We start from the raw sequence: 26,148 nt of genomic DNA, 5'->3' as shown, positions 1-26,148 counted from the left end.
CCAATATCATAAGGCAGGGGCACTAGGTGACAGAAGGTGCAAGGGACACAAAGATAAGGGATGCTGCTGGACTTGGAACCCAGTCTTGGAGATGACAGCACATCACCAAGTTCATTACTCAGATTCATAACTAGCATAGTATCTCCATATGTTCATTCATTCACTTGCCCAACAGATGGTACTCAGGGATAAACCAGCATAAACAACTGCATTGTTCATTAATCTCAGTGACTGCACAGAAAAGACTTGTAAAAATGAAAATCTGAAACTCTATATTGCCAGTGAAGTCTGTCAGAACTGGCCACCGTGTTGGACCTCTCTACCTGAAAAGCTCTGATTCTTCTGCCTCAGTCGTCTCCTGACCACTTCAACTGCACCCCTGGGGCAGATTATTTTCATCTACACTGAAGCATAGTCTGTGTAAGCAGGAAGACAAGTGCTGGAACCTTCAATTTCCAGGTTAGGCCAGGCTCCTCCACTAATTTCAGAAATTAGAATAACTGATACCTGCTGGGCATTGAGGGCCACCTTTGTCCTACCTCTAAAGGGCAGAAAGAAGGAAGAGGGGAAGCAAGCTCAAGAAACTCCAAGCATAGATTGACAGGCTAAAATAGGTATCATTTCTATGAAAACTGAAGACCTGGACAGATTTAGCTGCTCACTCCCCTGACTGGGCCAGGTGGCTGCTTATGCAGAACAAGAAAGAAACCAAGTTGAGGCCAGCCTCACCCAGAATTACCAGAAGCCTCCCTGGGTCTCCCTTTTGCAGACTACATATTGTAAATGATGGTTTTTAAAAATTATTATGGCCAGGCTGTGATAGTGCATGCCTTTAATCCCAGTACTTGGTAGGTGGAGGGAGGTGGATCTCCGTGAGTTCCAGGCCAGCCTGGTCTACAAAGCAAGTTCCAGGACAGCCAGGGCTGTTTACACAGAGAAACCCTGTCTCAAAAATAATAATAATAATAATAAAATAATAATAATAATAATAAAACAACAACATTATTATTATTATGTAATCACTTGCAAAAACCTGAGCTGGGTGTGGTGGTGCACACCTATAAATAATCCCAGCCCTGAGAGAGGATGAGTAAGAGTTCCAGGCTGGCCTGGGCCAGATGGTCAGTTTTTAAAATAAATAAATAAAATAAAAACACAAACACATACACAAAATTTCCATGAGACTGTGACAGTAGCAGGACACAATTTACAAATGGCAAATCTGTTTTCACAGATACAAAATGCAAAGTAGACTGAGTTACATAATCGAAACCACAAGCATTTTAACTAATTATCTGATGGGGCCCAGTGACATCAATACGTTCAGTGTCTTTCTGATGCAAGTTAGTTGTTTTTCACACATCAAGGTCTCTGGGGTAAGGAGCAGAAAGCCAGTTTCAGCACTCAATTACATGCAGCGTATTTTTTTGTACAGTAGAGCTCTAACTATAGAGCTGGCAGAATGGGTTAAGGGCGGAGCTCCCAGCACCTCATTCTAATGAAGCTTAACTTCTGTCTGCTTTACAGATAATCTGAAAGTAATAGATAAATAATCTTTTGTTTGAGACAAGGCTAATCCTCTTGCCTTTGCCCTCCAAGTAGTGGCATGTGCCTAAGTCATACGCTTTTATCTATCAAAGATTTTAAAATAGGGATAGACAAGATGGCTCAGTAAGTAAAGACACTTGCCACCAAGCCTGAGGTGGCAAATTCAATCTCTGGGACCCACATGGTGAAAGAAGAGAACCAACACCTGCAAGTCGTCTTCTGAGCTCCATATATACACTGCGGCAAGCACACACCCACCCACATGTGTGCACACATAAACTAACTAATGTAATAAAAGCATTTTAAATAGGTTCTCACTATGCAGCCCTGGATGGCCTAGAACTCAGAGATTCACCTGCCTCTGTCCCAAGTGCTGCCATGTGCCACCACTCCCAGTTAAAAAATTAGGAAAAGAAAAAAAAATACATATATAGCTGTTGACCCAAGATTTCAGTGTTAGGACTGACTGATCCTTAAGATACACTTAAGGGCATGGTGGCGCATGCCCTTAATCCCAGCACTTGGGAGGCAGAGGCAGATAGATCTCTGAGTTCAAGGCCAAGCTGTGGTGATTTACTGTGTACCCCAATAAAGCTTGTCTAGGGATCAGAGGACAGAGCCAACCACTAAATTAGACAGAGGTCAGGCAGTGATGGCACACACTTTTAATTCTATCACCCAGGAGGCAGAGATCCGTCTGGTTCTCTGTGAGTTAAAGGCCACACTGGGCTACATGAGAGAAACAGAACCAGGCAGTGGTGACACATGCCTTTTATCCCAGGAAGTAATGTGGCAGGACACAGAAAGGTATATAAGGCGTGAGGAAACAGGAACTCGCTCTCCTTAGACTGAGGATTTCGTAGAGGTAAGAACTAGTGGCTGGCTGTTTTGTTTTTCTATGTGGCTCCATGTTTTTTTTCTATAAAAGACTATCTAAGATTTGAACAACACCAACCTATTCTACAGAATGAATTCCAGGATAGTTAGGGCTACACAGAGAAACCCTGTCTCAAAAAAAACAAACAAACGAACAAAATCAAAACAAAACAAAGATAAACTCCCCTATCCTGTCAAGAAATAAAGCATCACTCTTTTAAAAAATAATAAATTAGAAAAATAAGTGAGTGCTTTAATAATTGATACACTATACAGAAATAAAAAAGAATGGGAAATATGTATGCTCTGATGGGGAAAAACATCAAAATATTCCATTAAATCAAAAAAGCAAAAGACACATGTAATATATGTAATATTTATAAATGAGTAGCCAAGCTGGGCCCAGTGGTACATGCCTGTAATCCCAGCACTTGAGAGATGGAGGCAAGAGGATTAGTTCAAGGTCATCTTCTATCACACAGTAAGTTTAAACATAGCCAACCTTTCTCCTCCCCCAAAAAACAGACCATTAAAACACACATATAAGCCAGGCGGCAGTGGCACATGCCTTTAATCCCAGCGCTGAGGAGGCAGAGCCAGGTCGATCTCTGGGAGTTCAAGGCCAGCCTGGTCTACAAAGCGAGATCTAGGACAGGTACCAAAACTACATGGAGAACCCTGTCTTGAAAAACAAAAACAAACAAACAAACAAACAAAGGACACACACATAAGGGGCGGATAAGCAAAATATTTTTTGTTTTGGAATATGAAAAGAAACAAAAGCCCAGGAAACGATGGAAGGTGGGGGACGGGAAGGGAGATGTACACTGCTAATGAGTATTCAATAGGATGGCCTGGGATCATCCTGCTAGCAGCATGCACAGGAGAATGTAAATTAATGTCCTAACAGAGACACATTCCTGTCACATATCCTCCCTATGGACATGTACTATATCCCCTTATAAAAAGCAAGTGCCTTCTCTCCCCACCCTCTTTCCCTTCCACCTTCGCTCAGAGGCAGCCTCTACATACTCCCACCCCCGCCAATAAACCTCTCACATGAGATTTGTTGCATGGTGTGACTTTGTGGTGTTCCTTGGGTTCAATTGCCAAGATGTCTTCCACCACTTAAATCATTACAGATGGGATGAAGAAGAGACCATTAAGAAGTCCCAAATCCAAATCAGAATAAAGAAGTCCACACCTATAGAAAGCAAATGAACTTCAAAATGCCAAAGACAATGAGGGTGTGTTCATAGCAAACAGAGAGATGTCACTCAAAGGGAACCATGAACGTTTGTAGACCAGACTCCCATCTTACTATGTAACCCTGGCTGGGTTAGAACTCACTATATAGACCAGGCTGGCCTCAAATTCACAGAAATCCACCTGCTTCTGCTTTCAGTGTGCTGGGATTATAGGCATGCACCACCACACCTGGCCCATTGCAACAAGGAAAATCAGCTGAGGCTGAGGGCTAGTGCTAGCTCAGAGCCCTGTGTTAAGGAGGAATCCTCTATAGATGATGTTTAGGGCTGAAAAAGGAGCTCATTATAGTTCAATGTTTAGTGCACATGAAGCTCTGAGTTTAATATTCAGTATGATAAGTAAAAAGATATTTGAAAATATAAAGTTGAAATGAACTTTTAGAGAAAAGAACAAATACATGGACCATTAATAAAGGAAACAAAAAGACAAACTGAAGGATACATTTCAGACAAAAAGATTATTTCAGATGTTAAGATTAGAGATGGCAGGAGGGATGGTGAGGAAAGGCACTGGCAAACACAGTTCCAGTGCAATACCAAAAAAAACATGCCCAGCCCTGAAATTTGACAGGCTGAGTCCAAAACTGATAAAGAAAAACAAGGGTGTGATAAAAGCCAAATTCTCTTGAAGAAGAAGGAAAAAGAAGAGGACTTTCCTCAAAGGACATCAAGATTTGTATATTAAAATAACAAAGGCTGTAAATAACTAACCAGCACAACAGAGAGCAAGCCACTAATGTATGGAGTAGAGAGTCTATCACCAGGCTAGGGATCTCTATCTAGGGAACGTGACAACTTACAGCAAGCCACCAGTAGGTGAATAGCGATCCCACCAGCAGACCCTAGTGGATGTAATACACTGACTTATGGTAAAGACACCAAAGATCAGTGGAAAGAGGTCCAAGTTGCTCAATGATGGAACGGAGGTATGAGAAGCAATAGTCACAAGGGGAAGATTAATTTTTATTTTATTTTATTGTGGTGTTGGGGATTGAATCCAGGGTCAAGTACATACTAAGCAAGTACTCTACCACTGAACCCCATCTTCAACCCCAAGTATTAAGTTTTATTATATTAGATTAAGGATTTCTGCTCATTGAAAGATGCCATAAGTAAAAGATAAGCCAAGAATAAGGAAATATTTGCAATATATACAACAAAAAAGGATTACATGAAAAATTTTCAAAGGTGGAGAGCTACTGTGCAGCCATGGCTATATCACCCAAGTTCTGCAATGGAAATTCCAGTCCATACAATGGAATGCCACTCAGCAATGAAACAAAAAGGTAGTTCCATGTATCAACCATGCTGAACCTCAAAACATGTTGGGTGAGGAAAGTATTATAGAATATGTGTAATATAATTCTAATCACTGAAGGGTCAAATGCAGAAAAGCCAAACCATGTATGTTGTTTTAAAACACACAGAGAAGTAGAATTGGGCAGTGGGATGTCTCTGTAGATAAAGGTGCTTCTCATACAAGCCTCATGACCTAAAGATGGAAAGAGAGAACTGATTCCACAGAGTTGTCATTTGACCTCTGCATGCATGCTGTGACACAAGCACCACCCCCCACAATCATACATACATACATACAACAACAACAACAACAACAACAATAATAATAATAATAATGCAATAATGTCAGAAGTGATACATGTGTAAAGAAAATAAGTAATCAAAAATGTTCTACAGGAGTTATCTGGGGGAGGGGTGGTGGGAAAGGGGTGATGTGACTGGGAAGGGGCATCTTGTGTACACCTTGGTATATCAGTAATATAACATTTTACTTCCCATATTGACCTTGGAAGCATGGATTTCCATTTTACTTTTTATTTTTTTGGTTCTTAGAGAAGGGGTCTTTCTATGTAGGCCAAGCTGGCTTCAAATCATGATCTTCTTGCTTCAGATTCCCAAATGTATTGTAATAATATATTAAACATATTCCATGAAGGAAAAGCATGCACATATATCTTTGAGATAGTTTCTCTATATGACCTAAAATTTACTATACAGCCTTAGCCAGCCTCAAGCTCGTAGCCATCCTCCTGCCTTTGCCCCCTGAGTTCTAGGACTACAAAAGTATGCCACCCTTTCACACATCTTTTGAATGTTACGAGGAACATTATAGGCCAACAGGAAAAAAAATCAACGGATTTACAATGCTATCCTCTGCTCTGATACACAAGTATCAGGGTGACATAAAAGAAGGATTCAGCCAAGCTTAGAAGCACAATTTATGGAGTGACAAATGTGTGCGTTACTACAAAAAGCCACATAACATCACAACACTCCTTTTTCATTCACAAGCAAAAATCAGATGCACTGAAAGCTGGATTTCATGTAAGCCCAAAACATTCCACACCAAACTGAATGAAAAAAGGAAATAAAAAAAGGAAAGGAACATGACTGTTCCTGGTATGGTGGAGGAGAAAGTTTGTTATAGACAGGTGGGAGAGCACAGCCAGGGGCAGAGACATTTGTGAGAGTCCAGAGTAGACATTACCAGACTGAGTTGCCCCATGGGGGTGGGGGTGGGGGGGAGTAAACCAGATGCAGGAGCTAGGAGGCCCAAAGGTACAAAAAAGAGTGGGTAACCAAAATGGTCAGATTATATAGGGAAGAGCAGCCCAGCTCCCTGGGCTGAGGAGTGTGTGGGGTGGGGTGGTGGGGGTGGGGTGGTATGCCAGTCAGGAGGGCTCTGTAACAGGCAGGGACTGAGGGAAGGCAGGAAGAACATAGCAGCAAGGTCTACTTTGATATGTTAAAGAGGCACGTCAGCCATTTGTCTCAGATTTGAAACCTAACACAAATGATTAAGAGGTTTGTTGTATAAATGACCTTACATTGTAAAGGCCTACGATGGCTTCTAAAGTATATCTGAAAAGCAGAATTATTTTTACACACATATTTACTTTGATTCAGAACAGATACCTGTTTCCAGTCACTGCTTATAAACAGAATTCTTTTGCAAAGTATTACAAACGTTTACTTGTGCAGGCCCTGCACCTTGCGTGGGCAGCACAACAGAGCCAACCCCATTGGCAGAGGTGTGGGCAAGCCAGTGCCAATACTGTAAGCACAGAAGAGCTGTCCCATTATTCATCTGTTATGTGGTGGCATGGGCAGGAGAGAGATGTCCCTGTCCTCTCCTTCCCATACCCCCCATCAACCCGAGGCAGTTGGGAGAGCTGGTCCTGAGGTCCTAAGAGCAGGAGAGCTAGCCCTGCCCCTCATCTGCTCCCAGCATTCGGGACAATGGCCCCTACTCTGGACAGCACAGTAAGGCTGGCTCTGCTGATGTAGGTGTGGAAGAGCTGACCCTAAGGGCATGAAGGCAGGAGAACTGCCCCACCCCTCACTTATCACTGCAAGGGCTGAACATGCCAGGGCAATGCAGGAGAGCTCACCCTGGTGGTGAGGACAAGGGAGAGCTGACAGGCTGACCAACCCTGCCGCTACCAGGCCCAGAACCAGGGTTATAGGTTGGCCCACCCCATTGTTCACCCCATCTGTGATCTGCTGGAGTATGTGAAGGGACCGGTCCGGCATACCCAAAGCTCCAGGATCTCCACAACACAGGACACCAGCAGGACAGCCAAGAGGAGTTCCAGTGAGGGCACAGCATCAATAGTGTAGCAGAAACCAGAGGCCTCTAACCAACCAATGAATCTTTGCAATGAACATTTACAAGTAAAGATATATGGACAAAAGGGTTTACTGCATTTACTCACTGTGTCAAACTACAGCTTCCATGACGAGATTTTTTTTTTCCTTTTTTTCTTTTCTTTTTTTCTCTTAAATTTTATTGGGGAGGGGGACTGCAAGGGCAGAGGGCGGATACACAGGACAGGACATGAATAGGATCAAGATGCATGATGTGAAAGACACAAAGAATAATTTAAAAGAACGTTAAAAAAAAACAGAAATGCTCACCTGTGCTTTACCATCTTTTGGTCATGGCAAAAATGACTAAAAAATCTTGCATAGAACAAGTGCATGACAGCATGCTCTTTTCCTCCGATGTACAAATCCACGGGCATCCAGAAGTCTGCCAGTGCTGGGCTGAAAGGACTAGGAGAAAAATAAATGGGCATCTAAAAACCTTATCTGCCACACTGCATAAACTAGACCTACTGTAATCTGCATATGCCTTGAAAAGAATTAATGTCAGAAAAAACAGTGGCTTTCTTTTAATAAGAGAAAAACATATACAATAAGTGAGAAAAGAACCAGTGTTGACTGGATCTACGAGTCATCCACTTACCTCTATGCATGGCTCGTGGCACATGCACATTCACACACACAATAAATAAATGTAATAAAGATGTAATTTTTGAGCCGGTAGTAATGATGGTGGTGCATACCTTTAATCCCAGTACTCAGAGGCAGAGGCAGTCGGATCTCTGAGTTCAAGGCCAGCCTGGTCTACACAGTGAGTTCCAGGACAGCCAGCGCTATTCAGAGAAACCCTGTCTCAAAAAAACCAAAAAACAAAACCAACCCAACAAACAAACAAACAAAAAAAAACCAAACCAGTAATTTTTGTAATAAAACAAGAACAAAAGAAAAAGATACCGGCAACAAGACATCTCCAAGGGATGCTTATGTGAATAGTTAGCTTTAATTTTTATTATGACTAGACAATAGAAATTTTAATTCTCACCAATAGAGGGCAATAGTAGCATTTATAATAGAAAGCATGGTAGTAAATGCTCATTCTAAAACAGAAATTCAGTCTTATTTTTAAAAGTGCTTTGAAATGGGCAGCAAGAGTTCAAATACAGTTCACTGAAGGAATGAAACTAATATGGGGCCTGTCAAAATATTCCAGTCACTTCCTCATCTACTACTTCTTGACCAACAGGGTTTTACCAAAGGTCAAGCTTCTTCCTACTCCTAATGTACACAGAGGGGAAGGACTCTCCAGGTCTTCTATTTGCTGGCTGCTGCCTTGGGAACATTGTGGCTGGGAACAGACCTCTCTGTTCCCAAGGCAACCCTTTGTTAAGTCAACCAAGGGAACTGTTGGGAATCTCCACTCTGGTTTCACTCCTCCCATTCCAGACCCCACCCCTCAGAAAGCCTGCCAAGGGTCAGCTCCTCCCTGGGGGATGCTCAAGACCATGACTTGAGTATTTAAGACCTGGTATTTAAGACCTGGTCGCCAGCCCTGCCACGTGATTTCTCTCCTGCCTTTCCAAGAGTCATCTGAGAATTGCTTTGCTCTGTTTATTAAATCTGGTCTTATTAATTTGGTTTGATTTGGCTTATTTCACTGGCTTACTGCATTGGCAATAACCAGAGATCCAATACTTATCAGGAACTTTTGCTTTGGAGGATCTGTGATCCCTGGTTTCAAAATTTCAGAGTTTTCTCCTCAGTGCCGCAAAGTATTTTTCCCCTAGCATGCTCTTGGCTGGCTAGTTCTGAGACTGGACAGAGACTGCAGGTGGCAGGTCAGCACAGGGCGCTTTTGCAGTTAATACTGTGCCAGCATCTCATAAAATTAAAAATAAGAAAAAAAGCAAAACAAAGCCACCCAAATCACCAAACAAACAAACAAATAAACCTCCAATTACAATGGTTTCTTAAAGAAATTCAACACTGCTGGGCATAGACCTTTAACCCCAAAACTTGGAAAATAGAGGCAGGCTGATCTCCAAATTGAAGACCAGCCTGGTCTACATGCTAAGTTCCAGGACATTCAAGGCTACACAGTGAAGTCCTGTCTCAAAAAAATTAAAAGTAAGTAAATAAATTTAACTTGATGTTTCACACAATAGTAAAGCCAAAGTTAAGTTTGGTATTTATCTAACAAACAAGTTTGGGATAAATGAGGTTAAGTGTTCAGTTTACGTTCTACCTAGGACACCTCTCTGCTGAATCTAGGCACAGCATGCCAGGAGAGGTGTGAATCCCTGTGCTGTTCACAGAGGAGCCATGCAGGGCTCAGGACAGCTGGGAAGCAGCCAGGAAAGGCAAAGCCTCCTTCACATTCCTCTATGGCTCACGCAGAGCTGCTTTGAAGTTCCCGGTCTCCTTGTATCCTTCCACTTACTCAGGATCCCACTCATTTCTGAAATGAACACAAATCATGGAGCCATAACTCTGCTATTCAGAATGTAGCTTGAGCATTTGTTTAAACAGAAATATGCCACTCTGCTGCTAGTCTAGGATAGGGAGTACTTTCTTTGCCTATTTTCAACATAAGATGCCATTCTGTAGAACAAGATCCCCTTACACCACCCTGCCTCAACCTCCGGTGCTGGAACTACAGGCATGTATCACCACGTCCAGAATGGAAGCCCTTCATATGTGGACAATACAGTTCCAGGACATTTCTACCATGCTCAAGAGCAACCTGTCAAGGTTTTCCTGGTTCTGGAACAGTTTCCGTTAGCTCCCGTTAGCTCCCATTCCAGCTCTGCTTGGTTACTTACTGCTCTTTTTTCTTTGTTTCTGCCTCGTCAAAGAAACAAACAGAGCTGAAAAATCGAACAGCACTTGAAAGTACATCACGAAAAAGAGTGGTCTTAGTCTCAGTTCTCCCTGAACCCCAGGCCTGAAACTTGGCACTTTTTAATTTAAAGTCATGGTCTCACTCTGTACTAGATAGAGGCCTGGAACTCACTATGTAGAACAAATGACCTTGAACTCATACATACCCATCTGTCTGTCTCCTAAGTACTGGGATTAAAGATATCTGTAGAATATTCCTTTACACTGTATGAATATATGTTACTGTGACTGGTGTAGCTGGAGTTATCTCCAGGCCTGCAGCCACTCAGACCCAAATAAACGCACAGACGCTTACATTATTTAAACTGTTTGGCCTAATGGCTCAGGCTTCTTGCTATTTAGTTCTTATATCTTAAATCAACCCATTTCTATAAATCTATACCTTGAAATGTGGCTTGTGGCTTACTGGTACTTTACATCATACTTCTCATGGCGTCTCCTGACTCAGCCTTCCACTTCCCAGAATTTTCCTCTCTCTTTGTCCTGCCTATACTTACTGCCTGGCTACTGGCCAATCAGTGTTTTATTTATTAACCAATCAGAGCAACACACTCATAGCATACAGATACTCACAGGAGATTGGTTTAATAAAGAAGTTGACTGGCCAATAGCTGAACAGGGTAAGGTTAGGTAGGAGAGCCAAACTGAGAATGCTGGGAGGAAGAAGGGAAGAGTGAGAGGAGTCACCAGTAGACACAGAGAGAAGCAAGGTGGGCATACTGAGAAAAGGTACCAACCCATGTGGCATAGGTAAGAGATACAAGTTAACATTAATGTAAGAGTTAGCTAGTAGCTGGGTGGTGGTGGCACACACCTTTAATCCCAGCACTCAGGAGGCAGAGCCAGGCAGATCTCTGTGAGTTCAAGGCCAGCCTGGTCTACAGAGTGAGATCCAGGACAGGCACCAAAACTACATGAAGAAATCCTGTCTCAGAAAAAAAAAAAGTTAGCTAGTACTAAGCCTGAGCTATTGGCCGAGCATTTCCAATTAATATAAGCCTTGGTGTGGTTATTTGGGAGCTTCTGATGGGACAGAAACTTCCTCCTACAGACATCACCACATCTGGCCAATCTAGTCACTTTTTTTTTTTTTTTTTTTTTTGACAAAGGGTCTTGTGAAGCCCTGGCTGGCTCTGAATTCTTGGTTTCCTTGTTCCTGCCTCCTGATTTCTGGGATTATACACATGTGCCAACACTTTTGGGTTCTACTTTTACTTTAATTATTTAAAAATGTTTGTATTTGTTATTGATTTCTAATTCAGGAGATTTATTGATCATGTATGGTAAGAGTCTAAGCTGTTTAGCTCTCCTCAATACTTTGCCCTGTCTTCCTGCAGTCCATGACCAGGCATCCCTCCAGTCCCATAAGTGCAGGTTGTTCACATCTTCTTCCTTTAGCTGTTTTTTCAATCTGTATTATAGTTGAAATTTACTAGGCTAAGAAATCTAAATTAATAATAACTTAACATACTTTTAAAAAGCCTTCACCTCTGCTATTAGGGATGGAACCCCAGGCTTTTCCATGCTAGGCAAAGGCTCTGTCCCTAAGTTTCCCCAAGCTAAGAGCCTGGCATGAGGTGCACAGCTGACCAACAATATCCACCACTGTGTCTATGGAACAAACTACTCTGGTCCAGCCTTGGTATCCAGTTACTTCTAAGAGAAGAAAAGGAGGGCATCAGTACAAGGGCTCATCTGCCCACCCTGTGTTCTAAATGGACATGTATACTGGGCATTCTTTCCACAGGACTTACTGGGGCATCTGGAACTTTGCTGTGGTCCAGGGCTCCTCTGAATTCTCCATACCTTCTACTGTCTCTGGGTACCAGCTATACATACATATGATGCGGGTATTCTCTCTGCCAGCTCAGCTCCTCTCTCTATCCTCTCAGGCATGTCCCTAGCACCTCCCTTGCATATCTAATTCCATCTTGGTTTTGCTTCGTGGAGGAAGCAAAGTGCTATCTGTCACACAGTAGGGACATTACCTATGAGTGTTGTGAGGGTCAGTGTATCTGAAGTAGTACCATGCAGAGTCCACAAAGGTGTCCATGGTGTCCGTCTCTCTCCTAGCTAATCTCTTGCACCTGAGAAAAGAAATTTATCAATTGGTTTTTTTCTAGATTTCAGTGCAGTTTCCCACCAGCTGTCCTTCTGAGGTGTTGGGCCTCCTAATATTTCACTTCAAGCAGCATAAGTTTGAGTGAGAGTATTCTAGGAGAGCTAGGAGAAGAGGGATGGAGTCTCCAAGAGGAACAGAGGAACCTTCCATTCACTAAGCACACAAGAGCTTGAGTCTATTTTCAATTTAAAAATGAAAAGAAGGGTTGCATTTTACATCCCATATTTGTTAAGTAGTCCACATTGGCTTTATGAATATTACAGAAGGAATCAGGTCTCCTACCCCCACCTCAGGTGAGATGATCAAACCAGGCCTCAACTGCACAGGAGGCCTGGGTATGGTGGGGTCCCTCAGGGCAGAAGTTGTCAGAGAAGTTCCTAGGGAATCCTGTGTGTCCCCAGAGAGGGGTACCAATCTCCACAGTGATTCTCTAAAGTAAACCCAGGTCTTTATTTGGATTGAATCTTGTTTTTGACCACAGACAATAGTTTGGGAAGTAACTGCAAGAGAAAGGTACCTTCTCTTCCTTGCCCAACCTGAGAAAACACTAAGGAAAAAAGAGGCCCACTACGCAGAAGCAATCACATCTGGCTGGCACTCATGATGCTCACTTCAATTAATGTCTCCTTGGGCTTGAAGACAACTAGATGTTATCACTGATACCAAGCCCACATTGGTAAGGAAGAGGCGCTTGGGCAGATGATGGGCACAAGGTCACCAGGTTGGTCTGGGTGCAGTAGAACTAGGCCAAAGGTGTCACAGATGCTATCTCATCAGGTTCCCAGAACACCAGGGAATTATGAGACAGACTACCCCAAATCCTACTGTGCAGGAGAGTAGTGAGGTTTCAAAGGAACAGGTCCAAGGCCTTAGAACTCAAAAGTAAATATATGAAGAAGCCTCAGCTGCTGGTCCCAAGGTTACTGTCTATATCTCTGTGCTGTCCTGCTTGGTTGCTCACAGCCCTGGGTGCTCATCAAATTCACTCAGAGAGTGAGGTCAACTCTGAGGCCTGGGCTTTGCCCTTCAGAAATTCTGTGGTCCTATTAAGAAGCCATATTACCACACAAGGCTGCAATGCTGTACTGAATGTGAGCACTCCTTTACAAAGGGAAAGAGGAAAAACATGGCTTGATGTCTGTTATTGTTGTTTAGTCAGCTGATAACAGCATCATAAAAATCACACTAGAAGAACTCTACTGATCTTAGAAAAACCCAATCCTACTTCAAAATGAGGAGAAAGGAAAGAAAGCTGGTGTATTTCAGCAAAGTAAAGAATGAACACAGAGGCTGTCTTTCCTGTACTCCATGACTGGTACTAAGACCTCCATGGCTATCAGAGGCTCTGTACTGGGAACACGGCAGGAGAGAAACACCCTTTCTTACTTTGAGGAAGGTCTGTGGAATAGAAATGACAGACAGTGCAATATAATGAAAACCTATGGTCTTCCCTCCATTGACTCAGTGTTTCAGGGCCAGGTTCTAGACTGCTGTCTCAAAGGTTCCAAAACACCTTTGATATTCCCTTTAGGCCCATAAAGAAGGCAACATTTAGCACCCAGTGAGAGGAGGGTGTCCTAGATACCTCAGGGTGCTGGCTCTGGCTCCTCACCTTGGGCAGGGACAGTTCACCCACTCCAAAGCTGAGGCCAGTGGGGAGCCTCCTCTGCCAGTGAAAGATGTGATGCTGGGCAAAGTCACAGGCAAGTCTTCCAGCGGCACAGGCACGGGGCCACAGGACGGGCAGTGGACAATGGGGATCGGTGTGCCCCAGTAGCGTTGCCTTGAGATCAGCCAGTCTTTCAGTTTATCACTTGTCACGTCTCCACCCACTCTCATCCTACGGGCTTTCTCAGTCAGGGCTAGAAAGGCATCCTGCCGGGTCATACCTGTGAACTGAGATGAGAGACAAATGTAAGAAAATCTCTGCCCCTGCTCAGCACCCTGTAACCACTGCATCAATTCGTGACTCTCATAAGGGTCTGGTTCTGGGCAGAGCCACATCAGGACTCCCCTGAGCCCTGGATGCATTTCTGTTCTTCCAGTATTTATCTTCATGTATGTCTGTGCATCACATTTGTACCCGATGCCTATGGAGGTCAGAAGAAGGGTGATAGATCCTGGAACTGGAGTTACAAATGGCTGTTGAGCTGCCATGTGGGTGCTGGGTATTGAACCTGAGTCACCTGGAAGAACAGTATTCTCAACTGTTGAGCCATTTCTCCAGCTCTACCTCCAAATTTTGAAGATATTAAAATATTTCCAATAGCCTTGAGAAGCAAAGTTGGCTATGGGCACTGTGCCCACTGTGGTGGGCAGCTGGCCCTGGTTCTGTGGCCCTCCCATTCTGCCATGCCCTGTAATACCTGAAGAGAGAATCACTATCAGTGTCTAACTACCAGTGAAGAGCTGTACAATATGCATTTTAATGACTCTTTCTTCTTAGAGAATAAAAATTCAGTGTTATATCTTAAGGCAAGCAAGGGGCCCTAACTGCCTCAGCTTGAAGAGACAAATCATTCTCTGTATTTAAATACTCCCGTTTCATAGACAACCGAGCTGAACATTACTAGTTCAAAGGTAGAGTTCTCTCTTCACAGATGCTCTCCAGAGGCCAAACTAATTGGATCAAGTGAGCCATAAGACTAATATTCAGAATGTGGGCACCTGGGATCAGTCCTGTCGTATGCCAGGCATCAGAGACACAAAGATAAATGTAATCTGCTCATGTTCTTAAGGAGCTCACGGTCACAAGACATGTCATGGAAAGAGAGTCCAGCCATGTTTACCAAAGTAACCTCTCTTACTGCTGATAGGAAGAGTTTTCTCAAAGAGTTTATTGTAAAGCGGTGGCTATGCTCTAGGGGAGAGATTCCCGAGTCTGTACTATTGACATCATGTAGTTGTGATACAAAGCATGACATGCTCTCTTTAAAGTTTATCTTTTCATGTACCACTGTGCTCTGCTCCAGAAGTTCATGAAGGAAATCAGCTTTGCACCACCATCCTTCTCCATCCCTCGTTGACAGAATTTGGCTGAGTATTCAGCAAAGAGCTAGGAGATGACTCAAAGACTACCTATAGCTATCTGAAAGCAGACAAAGAGGATAACTAATGCTCAGGGTCCCATCCAGAGGAATGGGGGTCTCTCTGGGCCCCAGAGAGACAGCCTCATTTGGGCCACAGATATCCCCTTCCTCACTTCCTAGAGCTGGGGATCCCTTGTAACCACCCAGGCTTGGCTCTGCCGTACCTCCTGTAGGCTGCATAAATGAGGGCCAAGAATAAAAGGCATTAATATCTTAGAACATGATCTATGTTTGGAGATACAAACATGAAGTTAGGCACTGTCTCTCTTTTTAAAGGGGAAGGCTGGTCATTATTCTCTTGTAGATGTATGATAGATAGATGACAGACAGACAGACAGACAGACAGATAGATAGACAAAATGATAGACAGTGTGGTAGTTTGAATATAATTGGCCCCCATAAGCTCATAGGGAGTGGCACTATTGGGAGGTGTGGTCTTGTTGGAGAAAGTGTATCACTATGGAGACAGGCTTTGAGGTCTCTTTTGCTTAAGTTTTGCTCAGTGTCACAGTGTACTTCCTGTTGCCTTCTGATCAAGATGTTGCCAGAACCATGACTGCATGCAGGCTGCCATGCTCTCTGCCATGATGATAATGGACTGAACCTCTGAAACTGCAAGCTGCCACCTCAATTAAATGTTTTCCTTTATAAGAGTTGCAGTGGTCATGGTGTCTCTTCACAGCAATAGAAACCCTAAGACAGACAGACAGATAGAAACAGAAAGGAAGACAGAAATACAGAACACCTTTATAGCTAAGTGGTCCCAAACCTGAAACACTTGGATCTTTAGGTATAACAGAACCAGAACCAGAATCAGGGAGACAACCAGTAGATGCTTCTCCAGTGATTCATCATTGGCCAGGTGTGGGACTAACATGCTGAGCCAGCAGTTCCCAGATTAGGGCTTATGTTCAAATCTCCTGGGCAACTATAACTACTCCTGATGTCTACTACTCATGTCCTCACTATCATTGATCATTAGGTTGAAATATCTGGGTCGAGACTCAACCATCAGATTGTTATTTTATTTGTTTTGTTTCTTGAGACAGTGTCTCACATAGCTTAGGCCGATTTCAAACTCTATGTAGCCAGGATAGACATGAACTCTTAACCTTCCTGCCTTACTTCCCAAATGTTAGGATTATAGGTATGCACCACCATGCTCTTCTGTCAAGCACCAATATCTGAAAACACTTTCCTAGTGTTTCCACTGTGTAGCCAAGTTTAAAAATGACCCTCTAAGCCAGTGCCCTCAAGTTTTAATGTGCATACAAATCACTCAGGGATCTCATGTTAAGGTTGGGGCCTGAGTCACTGATCTAGGAACCAGACTTTTAGCAGCAAGGCTAAAAAAAAAAAAACCCAGTGATTCTCAACAGTGGTCCCTGGACCATCAGCACTACCAGCAGCAGCACCAGCACTATGCAAATTTGCTGAAAACAGAACTCTTGGGAAGAGTCAGGATCTCTGAATATGTATTGCTAGTCAGTGTTTTAACAAGGCCAGCATGATGCTGATCTATATGCTCAAGTCTGAGACTCACCTAGGCCACCTCCCACTTTAGCCTCCTACCCCAAAACTGCCTCTTCCACCATACTTTCTGGTTCAGTTCAGCACTGGTGGGGTTCGCATCCTGCCAAATGTACCAAATCAAACAAGAGATAACCTTGACTAAGCCAACACAACTCACAACTTTCTGTAATTGAGTTAAACTTTAGGTGGGAACAACAGATAATCTGGAGTGGGCATCATCTTCCCCAGGAAGAAGAGTCAGCACCAGTCACCTCTCCAAGAAGCTAAAGATTCTTTTGGAAATATCATGCTCAAGCAAAATTTCTCAAATGAAGTTGTTCTAGGGTTGGACTAGATTTCAAGCTAAGAAACTTCTAGGTGTTGAAGAATCATTTTTTGTTCTGAGAAGCCAAGCAAGGCTACAAGGCTGCTGGGGTGAGAGGGTAAAGGGGCAGGCTGCGCTATGACCGTAAGAGCATGTCTTCACACCAATCTCAGGGTCTTGATTCACAAGTTAATTCTCAGGCACAGGCCGGGGGCACCAACCTCAGCAGATCTGATCAGTCTCTCTGTGCCATCTGATGAAATTTCAATGACGTTGGAGTAGGGCAGGCCCAGGGTTTGGGCTATCCTGGTATCATCTGAGCTGGTGCTGGGGATTCCTGTTCAGAGGGAAAAAAACACAAAACATCATCTCCTCTTAAGTGCTCAGAGCAAAGAATCAGGCAAGCACTGATGCATGGTCTTAGCTTCTTGGAAGAGAAGCCAGGAAGCCCCACCACACAGGGTAATGGGACTCGGCCTCAGAGAGCCTGACACTAGCTCAGCTGTTCACCATGCTGGGGTTATTTCCTTTAGGTCTTTTTCTCTGGTTTTTCTGGTTCTTAAAAACATAGTTGCAAGCCTAAAAATCTACCATATATGCTACTGAAACTTTACATTAAAGGTGTGAGGGGAGCCTCTTGAATCTCCTCAGTGGCTTCCTGTTGGGAAGCAGTGCTGAGCACTTTAACACCCTAAAAAGATCCCCCAAGTCTGGACACTGAAAGCTGCGTCCCTGAGATCAGAAGAACATTCTGAACAGGCATTTATTCTTCAACCGCATATATTCTTGAGGAAATGAGGTGGGACACAAGAAAACCACTCACTCAGAGGAGGAAAACCTGCTGTTCTGTCTTCAGCTGTCACAGAAGCAGGCTTTGGTGGTTCTGTGGGACAGGGTTCCGAATGTGGCACTGCTGACATGATGGATTATTCTGAGCACAGTAGTACAGGGAGCATTCTACACCATCCTGGCCCCTTCCCAGACCACTTCTTCAGCAGGGACAAACAAAATATCTCCCAAATTTGCCCAATGTCTCCTGGTGCTGACACCTCTCTCATGGAGAATGCTGGACATGACCCACCAGTGAAGGGTCACACAAAAAGGCTAAGCTAGCTCTTCTGCAAAAGAGTTCCAGAGGGGGGGCTTAAGGTCCAGAGACATGTCTAAAGCTCCACAGTATGGTGCAAAGCTGTGTCATTTCCAACTGAGTTGTGACAAGAAGCACCAAGTCAAGTGAATGAATGTCAATGGACTGAGGGGTGAGGATGCAGGGCAAAAAGTATCAACAAGTGTTTACAGTCACAGGGAAGATGATGGTCATTCACCAAATTTTCATTGTCCAGCTTAGGGTGACTCAGTGACAGTCCAAAGAGTACTCTAGGCCAGGTGCTGGTGGTACACACCTTTAATCCCAGCACTTGGGAGGCAGAGGCAGGTGGATCCCTGTGAGTTCAAAGCCAATCTAGTCTACAAAGTGAGTTCCAGGACAGCCAGAGCTGTTACATGGAGAAACCTTGTCTAGAAAAACAAAAAACAACAACAAAAGAAGAGAACTCTAAAATATGACATATTCTAACTGTGCAGGTTGGATGGTGAAAATTCTGCTTTATTTTTTACGTGTTTCTGCTTCTGTCCTTAGAAGGTTTCAGAAACAACACTTTAGAAAATACTAATTACACAACTAAGGGAAATCAAGACAACAGAAAAACAACTTCCCATGCTCACTTAAAAACATCCAAATCCTTAGAACTTTAATACTGCATCAGTGATTTAGCCCAAAATGTCAAACACCCCCTTGTCTGCCCCAAACAGCCATATCAAGATTCTCTTCCCTGTTTACTCTGGCTGGCTGTTTAAAACATCTTACTAGTTATAAAATGCATGGTTACAATGGTCAGAAGTGACCCGAATGCTCAGTGGCGGCTTTCTGCTTTGAAACCTCTTAAAAACACTTCACAAACTGACCTGAGGTCATTCCAATACGAAATGTTACTTGCTCTGCATGTTTGTAGCAACATGGAAAACACGATCTATCTATCGATCTATAGTAACATCATAACAAAGGCCTGCTACTCTGCAGCATAGCTGTGATCTCCCACAGGAAACAGGTGAGAGGAGCATCGGTATGTTCTGAAGGCAGATTTTAGATAGCACTTTCATTAGGTCCCCTTCCTGTTCCAGGACAATGGATGAGGATTACTTACGAATAAGACTGCTTCTAACTATGCCTCTGTCTACTGCTTCATGACTCTTTCTTGGGTAGTTCAGATTAGCCTCCTCCACAATGCTAAAGCCTAGCCTATATGGATCAGATGTACTTGGAACTCCTGTCTCTACACTTGCTGGTAGTTTTGTGAGTTTTATTTTGTTTGGTTTGGATTGGTTTTGTGAGACAGGATCTTATGGTATCCTATAACCATTTGCAGATGCAAGATTCTCCTGCCTCAGGCTTCTTAGCACTGGGACTGAGTCACTAAACCTGACTTGGATTTTGAAATTAGATTTTTAGTCTGTGTTGTTTTATCTCCCATATCATGTGTCCAAGTCTTCAAAACTAACTCATGATCCATGAGCCTGGGCTTTTTAAATACTCAATAGCAACCAGGAAGGCATGATATACCTAATATGCTTTAAAAAATTAAAAATTGTTTTATTTATTATTATGAGTGTGTGTATATGTTTGTGTGCAGGCACATGGGAACACCTGGAAGACAACTTCCCTGATCAGGTTCTGGTAACTATACTCAGGTTGACAGGCTTGAGTGGCAAGCACTTTTACACACTGAGCTGTCTCACCATCCCCACAATATGCTTTCAAATACACAGGGTTTCTTGTTGTTGTTGTTTGTATGCTTGCTTTTGCCTTTTAAAGATGTGTTTTACCATGTTGTATGGCTTAAAACTTGTAATACGAGATTGGAGAGATGGCTCAGCAGTTTAAAAGAACTTGTTGTTCTTATAGAGGACCTGGGTTCAGTTCTTAGCACCCACATGACAGCTCACAACAATTTGTAACTCCAGTTCCAGGAGATCTGATTCCTTTTTCTGACCTCCAAAGGCAGAAGGCATATAAATGGTACACAGACACACGTGCAGGCAAAATACTCATACACATAAAATATATTTAAAAAAAAAAAAAAACCTTAAGCTTGTGATTGTCCCACCTTAGGCTCCTGAATGCTAGGAATTCAAGTGTGTACCACCATGCTTTTGAATTCGTAGTTCTTAACTAAATAATGATTACATAGAAGATAAGTGACTGGAGTTGCAGCTCATGGTAAATTGCTTTGCTAGATATGTGTGAAGCCCTAGATTTGATCCTCAGCTCCAAAGAGAATGAAGAAAAAGGGACACAAGTTTCATTAAGAGGTAAAACCCATCACAGAATCAATGGTAAACTCCTCTAAGTGACAGCAAGAACTGTGAGCCCTTTGCCCTTAAACCCGCATAATGCATTAGCATGAGATGACATCTAAACAGCAACATACCTATTTTTGAATCTAGAGAACCTTCTAAGTCATCCTTGGCCTTGATAACGATGGGGACCTCCTGCAGGGTGAGGATGTTCACAGCCACCACTGGTGTGAGGCAATCTGGAAACAAGGGCAGATCCATCAGCTAGACACATCCTAGAGCAGACAAGTGAGAAAAAGCAGCCAACATCTCCCATGCTGTGTGCTAATTGCTAACAAGCTGGTCCATTGAAGGATATTAGCAGATAATTTACACCAGTAGAAATAAGAAGACTAAACAAGCATGGGAGAAAAGTGTTGTCCACCCATATACACGAAGAAGTGAGAAGGATGTTTCAGAGTTCCAGGCGGAAAAGCCATCTCATTACCACCTTTTACTTTTCAAAATTATCTCCAGCAGCGAGAATAATAAAACACACAAAACCTTCCTGTAGTGAAAAGAGGAGACATAAACTTCTAAAGCAAATGGATAATGTGGCCAGCAAGCAAAAAACAGCGGAACAGAAAGCAGGAAAAGAGATTTCCAGACATGCAGAGACAGAACAGTTCCTTCCCATGGACCCTTTTCATAGGAGATAGTGCGATATGGGTGTTCTTGCAAGATAAAAGGCTAAATGAAGAAAGAGACAGGTGTAGGGTCCAGGAGACAAGGACCCAACAAAAGAAAAGACACAAGAACATTCAAGAAAGAAGTCAGCTGGGCGGTGGTGGCGCACTCGGGAGGCGGAGGCAGGAGAGCTAGTCCAGGACAGGCTCCAAAGCTATAGAGAAACCCTGTCTGGAAACACACACACACAAACACACACACACACACACACACACACACACACACACACACACACACACACACACACACACACACACACAGAGTCAGAGGAACTTTAGACATATAGCTAAGGCCTGAAGGGTGACCAAGTCAGACCTGAACCAAACAGCATCCTGAGTATCTTTGGGAAAATGAAGGAACTAATAAGATTGTTTGAGTTTGGAGAAAACTCTATCTAGAGTTTTAAAGAGCTGACAGAATGTGGTGAGATTCTGCCAGAAATTCAAAGAACACAATGAGAGAAAGGTAGAGACACACACAGAGAAAGACTATGAATTTTAGAGAAAAAAAAAAAGTTATATAAGAATGAGAAAGTAAGGCTGGGCCTGGTGGTTTATGTCCATAATCCCAGCCCTCTGGAGGCTGGGGCAGGATTGTGAGTTTAAGGGTATCCTGAGCTACACAGTGACTTCTAGACTAACCTGGGCTACACAGAAAGAACCTGTCTCTAAAATAAACAAGTAAACAAACAGAACAATGTAATCACAGTATACATGACCCAGTTACAAATATTTATGAGGCAAATGACTCGCAATTTACCCGATCATTTATTATCATGAATGAACAGTAGCAGGGAAAGAGCCATACATTTTGACATCCTCCATGAATATGTGGACTAGAAGCATAAATACCCAAAGTCCAGAGGAAAGAACGGTAACTGACAAATGCTGTAATTTGCTTGCATTTATTTACAACATCACCATTGGTAAGAGCCATCACTGACTGGCTTAACAACATACTTAACAACACTTGTTTTAAACATTCATATAGTTATCTAGAACAGATTCTATACGCCCTCAAATTAAAATTGGCCAAGAATCAGGATTTCTATTTCAAAAAGGTAAAGGCAGGATCCAGGAGAAAGGTATGGCAGAGTGGAATTCAACATGGGCCTTGGAAGTTGGGGTACAGCCTGCACTCCTGATCCATTTGCTAAACCTTTGTTGCCAGAGCCAGTTGAGCCCCACATCTCCAAGCAGGGATCCATATTTCTAACTCTATATTGTCTTTCCTTAAAGAGGAAATACGTTTTTGCAAATTCTACAATTATGATGTGACATTAGAAAGTGGGGCAATGAGAGGACAAAATAAGAGCAAAAGTCATTAGGTGATAACTAATGTGGAGAATGGAGAAACAGCAGTACAGGCACAGAATGCAGACACAGGCCTGTCAGAGAAACAGCTCTTGTCATTGGCTACCAGCTGACCCCTACATTCACCTCCTCCAATGGCTCAGCAACAGAATGTTTAGTTGGCTACAGAGAAAGCAACAGCACTGCCCAGCTTCCTCTGTAGCTAGGTCTGGCCATGGGCTGTATGCAGAAGCAACTTCTAAGTCAGGCTCTCACAGGGAAAAGGCAAGCTCGGCCTGGAACTGCACCCTTGTATTCCTAGCATTCGGAAGGCTAGGTCATTACAGACTGGGTTGCCTAGTGAGTACCAGGCCACCCAGCACTATATAATGAGACACTACCTAAAAGTAGAAAAAGGTAAGCTCTTTTCCCCAAGAACTGTTCCTTTTTACTGGATATAGACAGCATGTAGTAGCATGGGCTCACAGCAGAGATGGGTTCATAACAGGAATGAGAAAATTGCACTGTACTCAACACATCATACTGGTCTTGTGGACATACAGTATCACAAAACAAAACCAGAGTCTTGATTACTAACTGATCTATAGACTGAACGAATTGATTCAGACTGAATGAACTGAAAAGGGATGTTTCTATTCTGAAGATCAGAACTGGAAAAACTCAGTGCCAAGCATAATCTTCCATCTGGAATGACTTTAGGATTATTGAGAGGAGGGGAAAGCAACTAAGTAGCTCTTCCAAATAGAATGTTACATATGGCTTTCAATTTGCCAAAATGAAATGACCAAGCCAGTCTGGTACACTAGCACACAAGTGGTCTCAAACATGCTGTTGGTCATACGTACGTAGATACTACCGTGGTTTAAATGCGGATGGTTTAAATACTTGGTCCTCAGTTGGTGGAACTGTTTGGGAAGGATTAGTAGGTACGGCCTTGTTGGAGGAGATACGTCACTGAGGGTGGGTTTTGAGGTTTCAAAAGCCCAGGCCATTATCAGTTAGCTCTCTCTCTCTCTCTGCCTTGTGCCTGTGGATCAGGACATAAGCTCTCAGCTACTGCTCCAGCGTCATATTCCCTGCCATGATGGTCATGGATTCATCATCTGAAACTATAAGCCCAATAAACAAATTATTCTAAGAGTTGCTTTGGCCATAGTGTCTTAAAACAGCATAAGAAAAGCAACTAAGATAATTCCTCAGCTTATCATGTGAAGGTGCTTTGAATTTATGGTGTCTTCAACTCAGAGATTGTAATCTTTTATAATTTATTAGCTCATTAATTATTAAAATTACTTCATTTTGTGGGCCCAAATGAACTATGAGGGGGATAATGTATGACCTGGATACTTACAGTATTTAGCTTTTTAATGTTACTTTTCTTTTTCTTTTTCTTTTTTTTTTTTTTGGTTTTTCGAAACAGGGTTTCTCTGTGTAGCTTTGCGCCTTTCCTGGAACTCACTTGGTAGCCCAGGCTGGCCTCGAACTCACAGATATCCGCCTGCCTCTGCCTCCCAAGTGCTGGGATTAAAGGCGTGCACCACCACCGCCCGGCTCTTAATGTTACTTTTCAACCATCACAGCTTCAAGGAATCTCAAATTATGCAAAAGGGAGCTCTCCCTTCCAACAGTTGAAATTAATTCTTTCTTTTTTTCTTTTTTTTAAGCAGAGTAAAAAAATCCAAGATGATTAACCTTCATTGTCAACATTCCTGGATTTTAGAATCACCATGAAAATATATCTCTGGGTATATCTGTAAGGAGTTTCCAGAAAGAATTAACTGAGATAGGGGGAAGACCAACCCTGAATGTGTGGGTCTTAGACTAAATAAAAGGGAGAAAGTGAGCTAAACAGCAGCATTCACCTCTCTCTCTGCTTCCCAGCCGTCTCAGTCAGTGTTCTATTGCTGTGAGGAGACACCATGACCACAGCAACTCTTATAAAGAAAGCATTTAATTGGCGCTTGCTTACAGTTCAGAGGGTTAGTTCATTGTCATCACGGCAGGAGCACAGAGACGGAGCACGGTGGCAGGCAGGCATGGTGCTGGAGGAGTAACTGAGAGCTACACCCTAATCTACAGGCAGAGAGACAGAGATAACTGTGTGCTGCCTTGTGTTGGGTGTCTTCTGTCCTAAGCCCAGAGGAACCTATAGTCAGGATTGTAAAAACCTGTCTCTGACCCAGGAGACGGGGGCCCATAGCAGGCTCCTAGGCAGGGCGGGTGACTAGAGTTGTTCTCATTGCACTTAGGAAACAACCACTGTCTGAAGCAGAAGTGAATTGTCATGACCCTGTCTCTCCAGTTTACATCATCCTAAACAGTTTGACAACCCAATAATTCAGATGTGAGCTACAGGTTAAAGTTCATGGTGTACAAGAAATCATAAAGATGAGATTTCTGCAGAGACATTTAATCCTTCTCCAGAGACCTACTTCTAACCAACAAGGGTGTCCTTTCACCCACATCCCCTCTGGCTGGCTGCAGTTTTGTGTCTAATCAAAGGTATGTGGTCTTCTCTTTGCCAAAGAAAAGGCCAGAAGTCCCAGTGACAGCAATCACTCAGGGAAATCCAGAACAGGCAACTGAATGTTGCCAATTTTTATCCTCATGTTTTAAAATTTTAGTGCATTTATTTATTTATGGGAGGTGAAGAGTGGGAGCGTGTGCCACAATATGTGCATGTGCGTGTGTGCGTGTATGTGTGTGTGTGTGTCTGTCTGTCTGTCTGTATCTGTGTGTGTCTGTGTGTCTGTCTGTGTGTGCGTCAGTGTGTGTGTCTGTGTGTCTGTGTGTGTGTGTGTGTGTGTGTCTGTGTGTCTGTCTGTGTGTGTGTCTGTGTGTGTCTGTCTGTGTGTGTAGGTCAAAGGACTTACAGGAGTCTGCCCTCTCCTTCTACCATGTGGGTCATGAGGACTAAACTGAGGTCATCAGGCTTGATGATGTTATTAAGTACCTTTATCCACTGAGCCATCTCTCCAGCCCTTTTTCAGTAAAGTTTTATTTGCTGGAGGAATTAAAAATTCGAGAGATGATTCTCTATCAGAAGACAGATTTAAACTAATACTGAATCAAAAGGTAAAGAACTGAGCTTCTGGGAAAATTCTAGATGCAGAAAGGCTGAGACTTGGGGAAACTCAGGACAGACAACTTAATGTTGCTCGAGTTGTTTTAGCCTCAGGTTTTGAGATAAAAAAGTAAAAATTACAGCTAAGATGAAGAACAGAGGATGAAAAATGGCAGACATGTGGGAAGTGTATGGGTCTTGGGAACTGCTACCCAGATGAAGGATGTAACTCCATAAGCCTGTGCTCACCACTTAGCTCACCTCTGCCAGAGACTACTGCCTTCTGCAAGGCTTTCTTCAGAGAACTGCAGCCATGTAGAAGCCTGTGGTTAGGAGAAATGGCCACATGAGAAATGCCATAAATGGCCTCAGGGGTGGCTGTGTATGCCGTCAGTTTCTCTCCTGTGTCTTGTCCATCAACCTGGCAGG

At 43.1% G+C, this 26,148-nt stretch overlaps 1 protein-coding gene across 9 annotated transcripts in view; it reads right to left on the bottom strand.

Annotated features, from left to right (window-relative positions):
• Lars2 (leucyl-tRNA synthetase 2, mitochondrial) overlaps positions 1-26,148 on the bottom strand; it is a 148,731-nt gene that overhangs the window by 26,260 nt on the left and 96,323 nt on the right. For 5 of the 9 annotated variants that reach the window (XM_076577447.1, XM_076577445.1, XM_076577450.1 and 2 more), the window contains 6 exons: positions 25,969-26,140; positions 20,751-20,855; positions 17,484-17,599; positions 13,949-14,232; positions 12,203-12,301; positions 7,629-7,766 (listed from right to left, as the gene is read on the bottom strand). In XM_076577447.1, coding sequence (XP_076433562.1) covers positions 7,629-7,766; positions 12,203-12,301; positions 13,949-14,232; positions 17,484-17,599; positions 20,751-20,855; positions 25,969-26,140 — 914 coding nt within the window. The remainder of the gene's footprint in view (positions 1-7,628; positions 7,767-12,202; positions 12,302-13,948; positions 14,233-17,483; positions 17,600-20,750; positions 20,856-25,968; positions 26,141-26,148) is intronic. The other 4 variants (XM_042281928.2, XM_042281927.2, XM_076577449.1 and 1 more) reach the window with 3 other exon arrangements.

Source organism: Peromyscus maniculatus, chromosome 7 (genome assembly GCF_049852395.1).
Source record: "Peromyscus maniculatus bairdii isolate BWxNUB_F1_BW_parent chromosome 7, HU_Pman_BW_mat_3.1, whole genome shotgun sequence".
Classification (NCBI taxonomy): Eukaryota; Metazoa; Chordata; class Mammalia; order Rodentia; family Cricetidae; genus Peromyscus; species Peromyscus maniculatus.
This window is presented reverse-complemented; position numbering and strand designations above follow the sequence as displayed.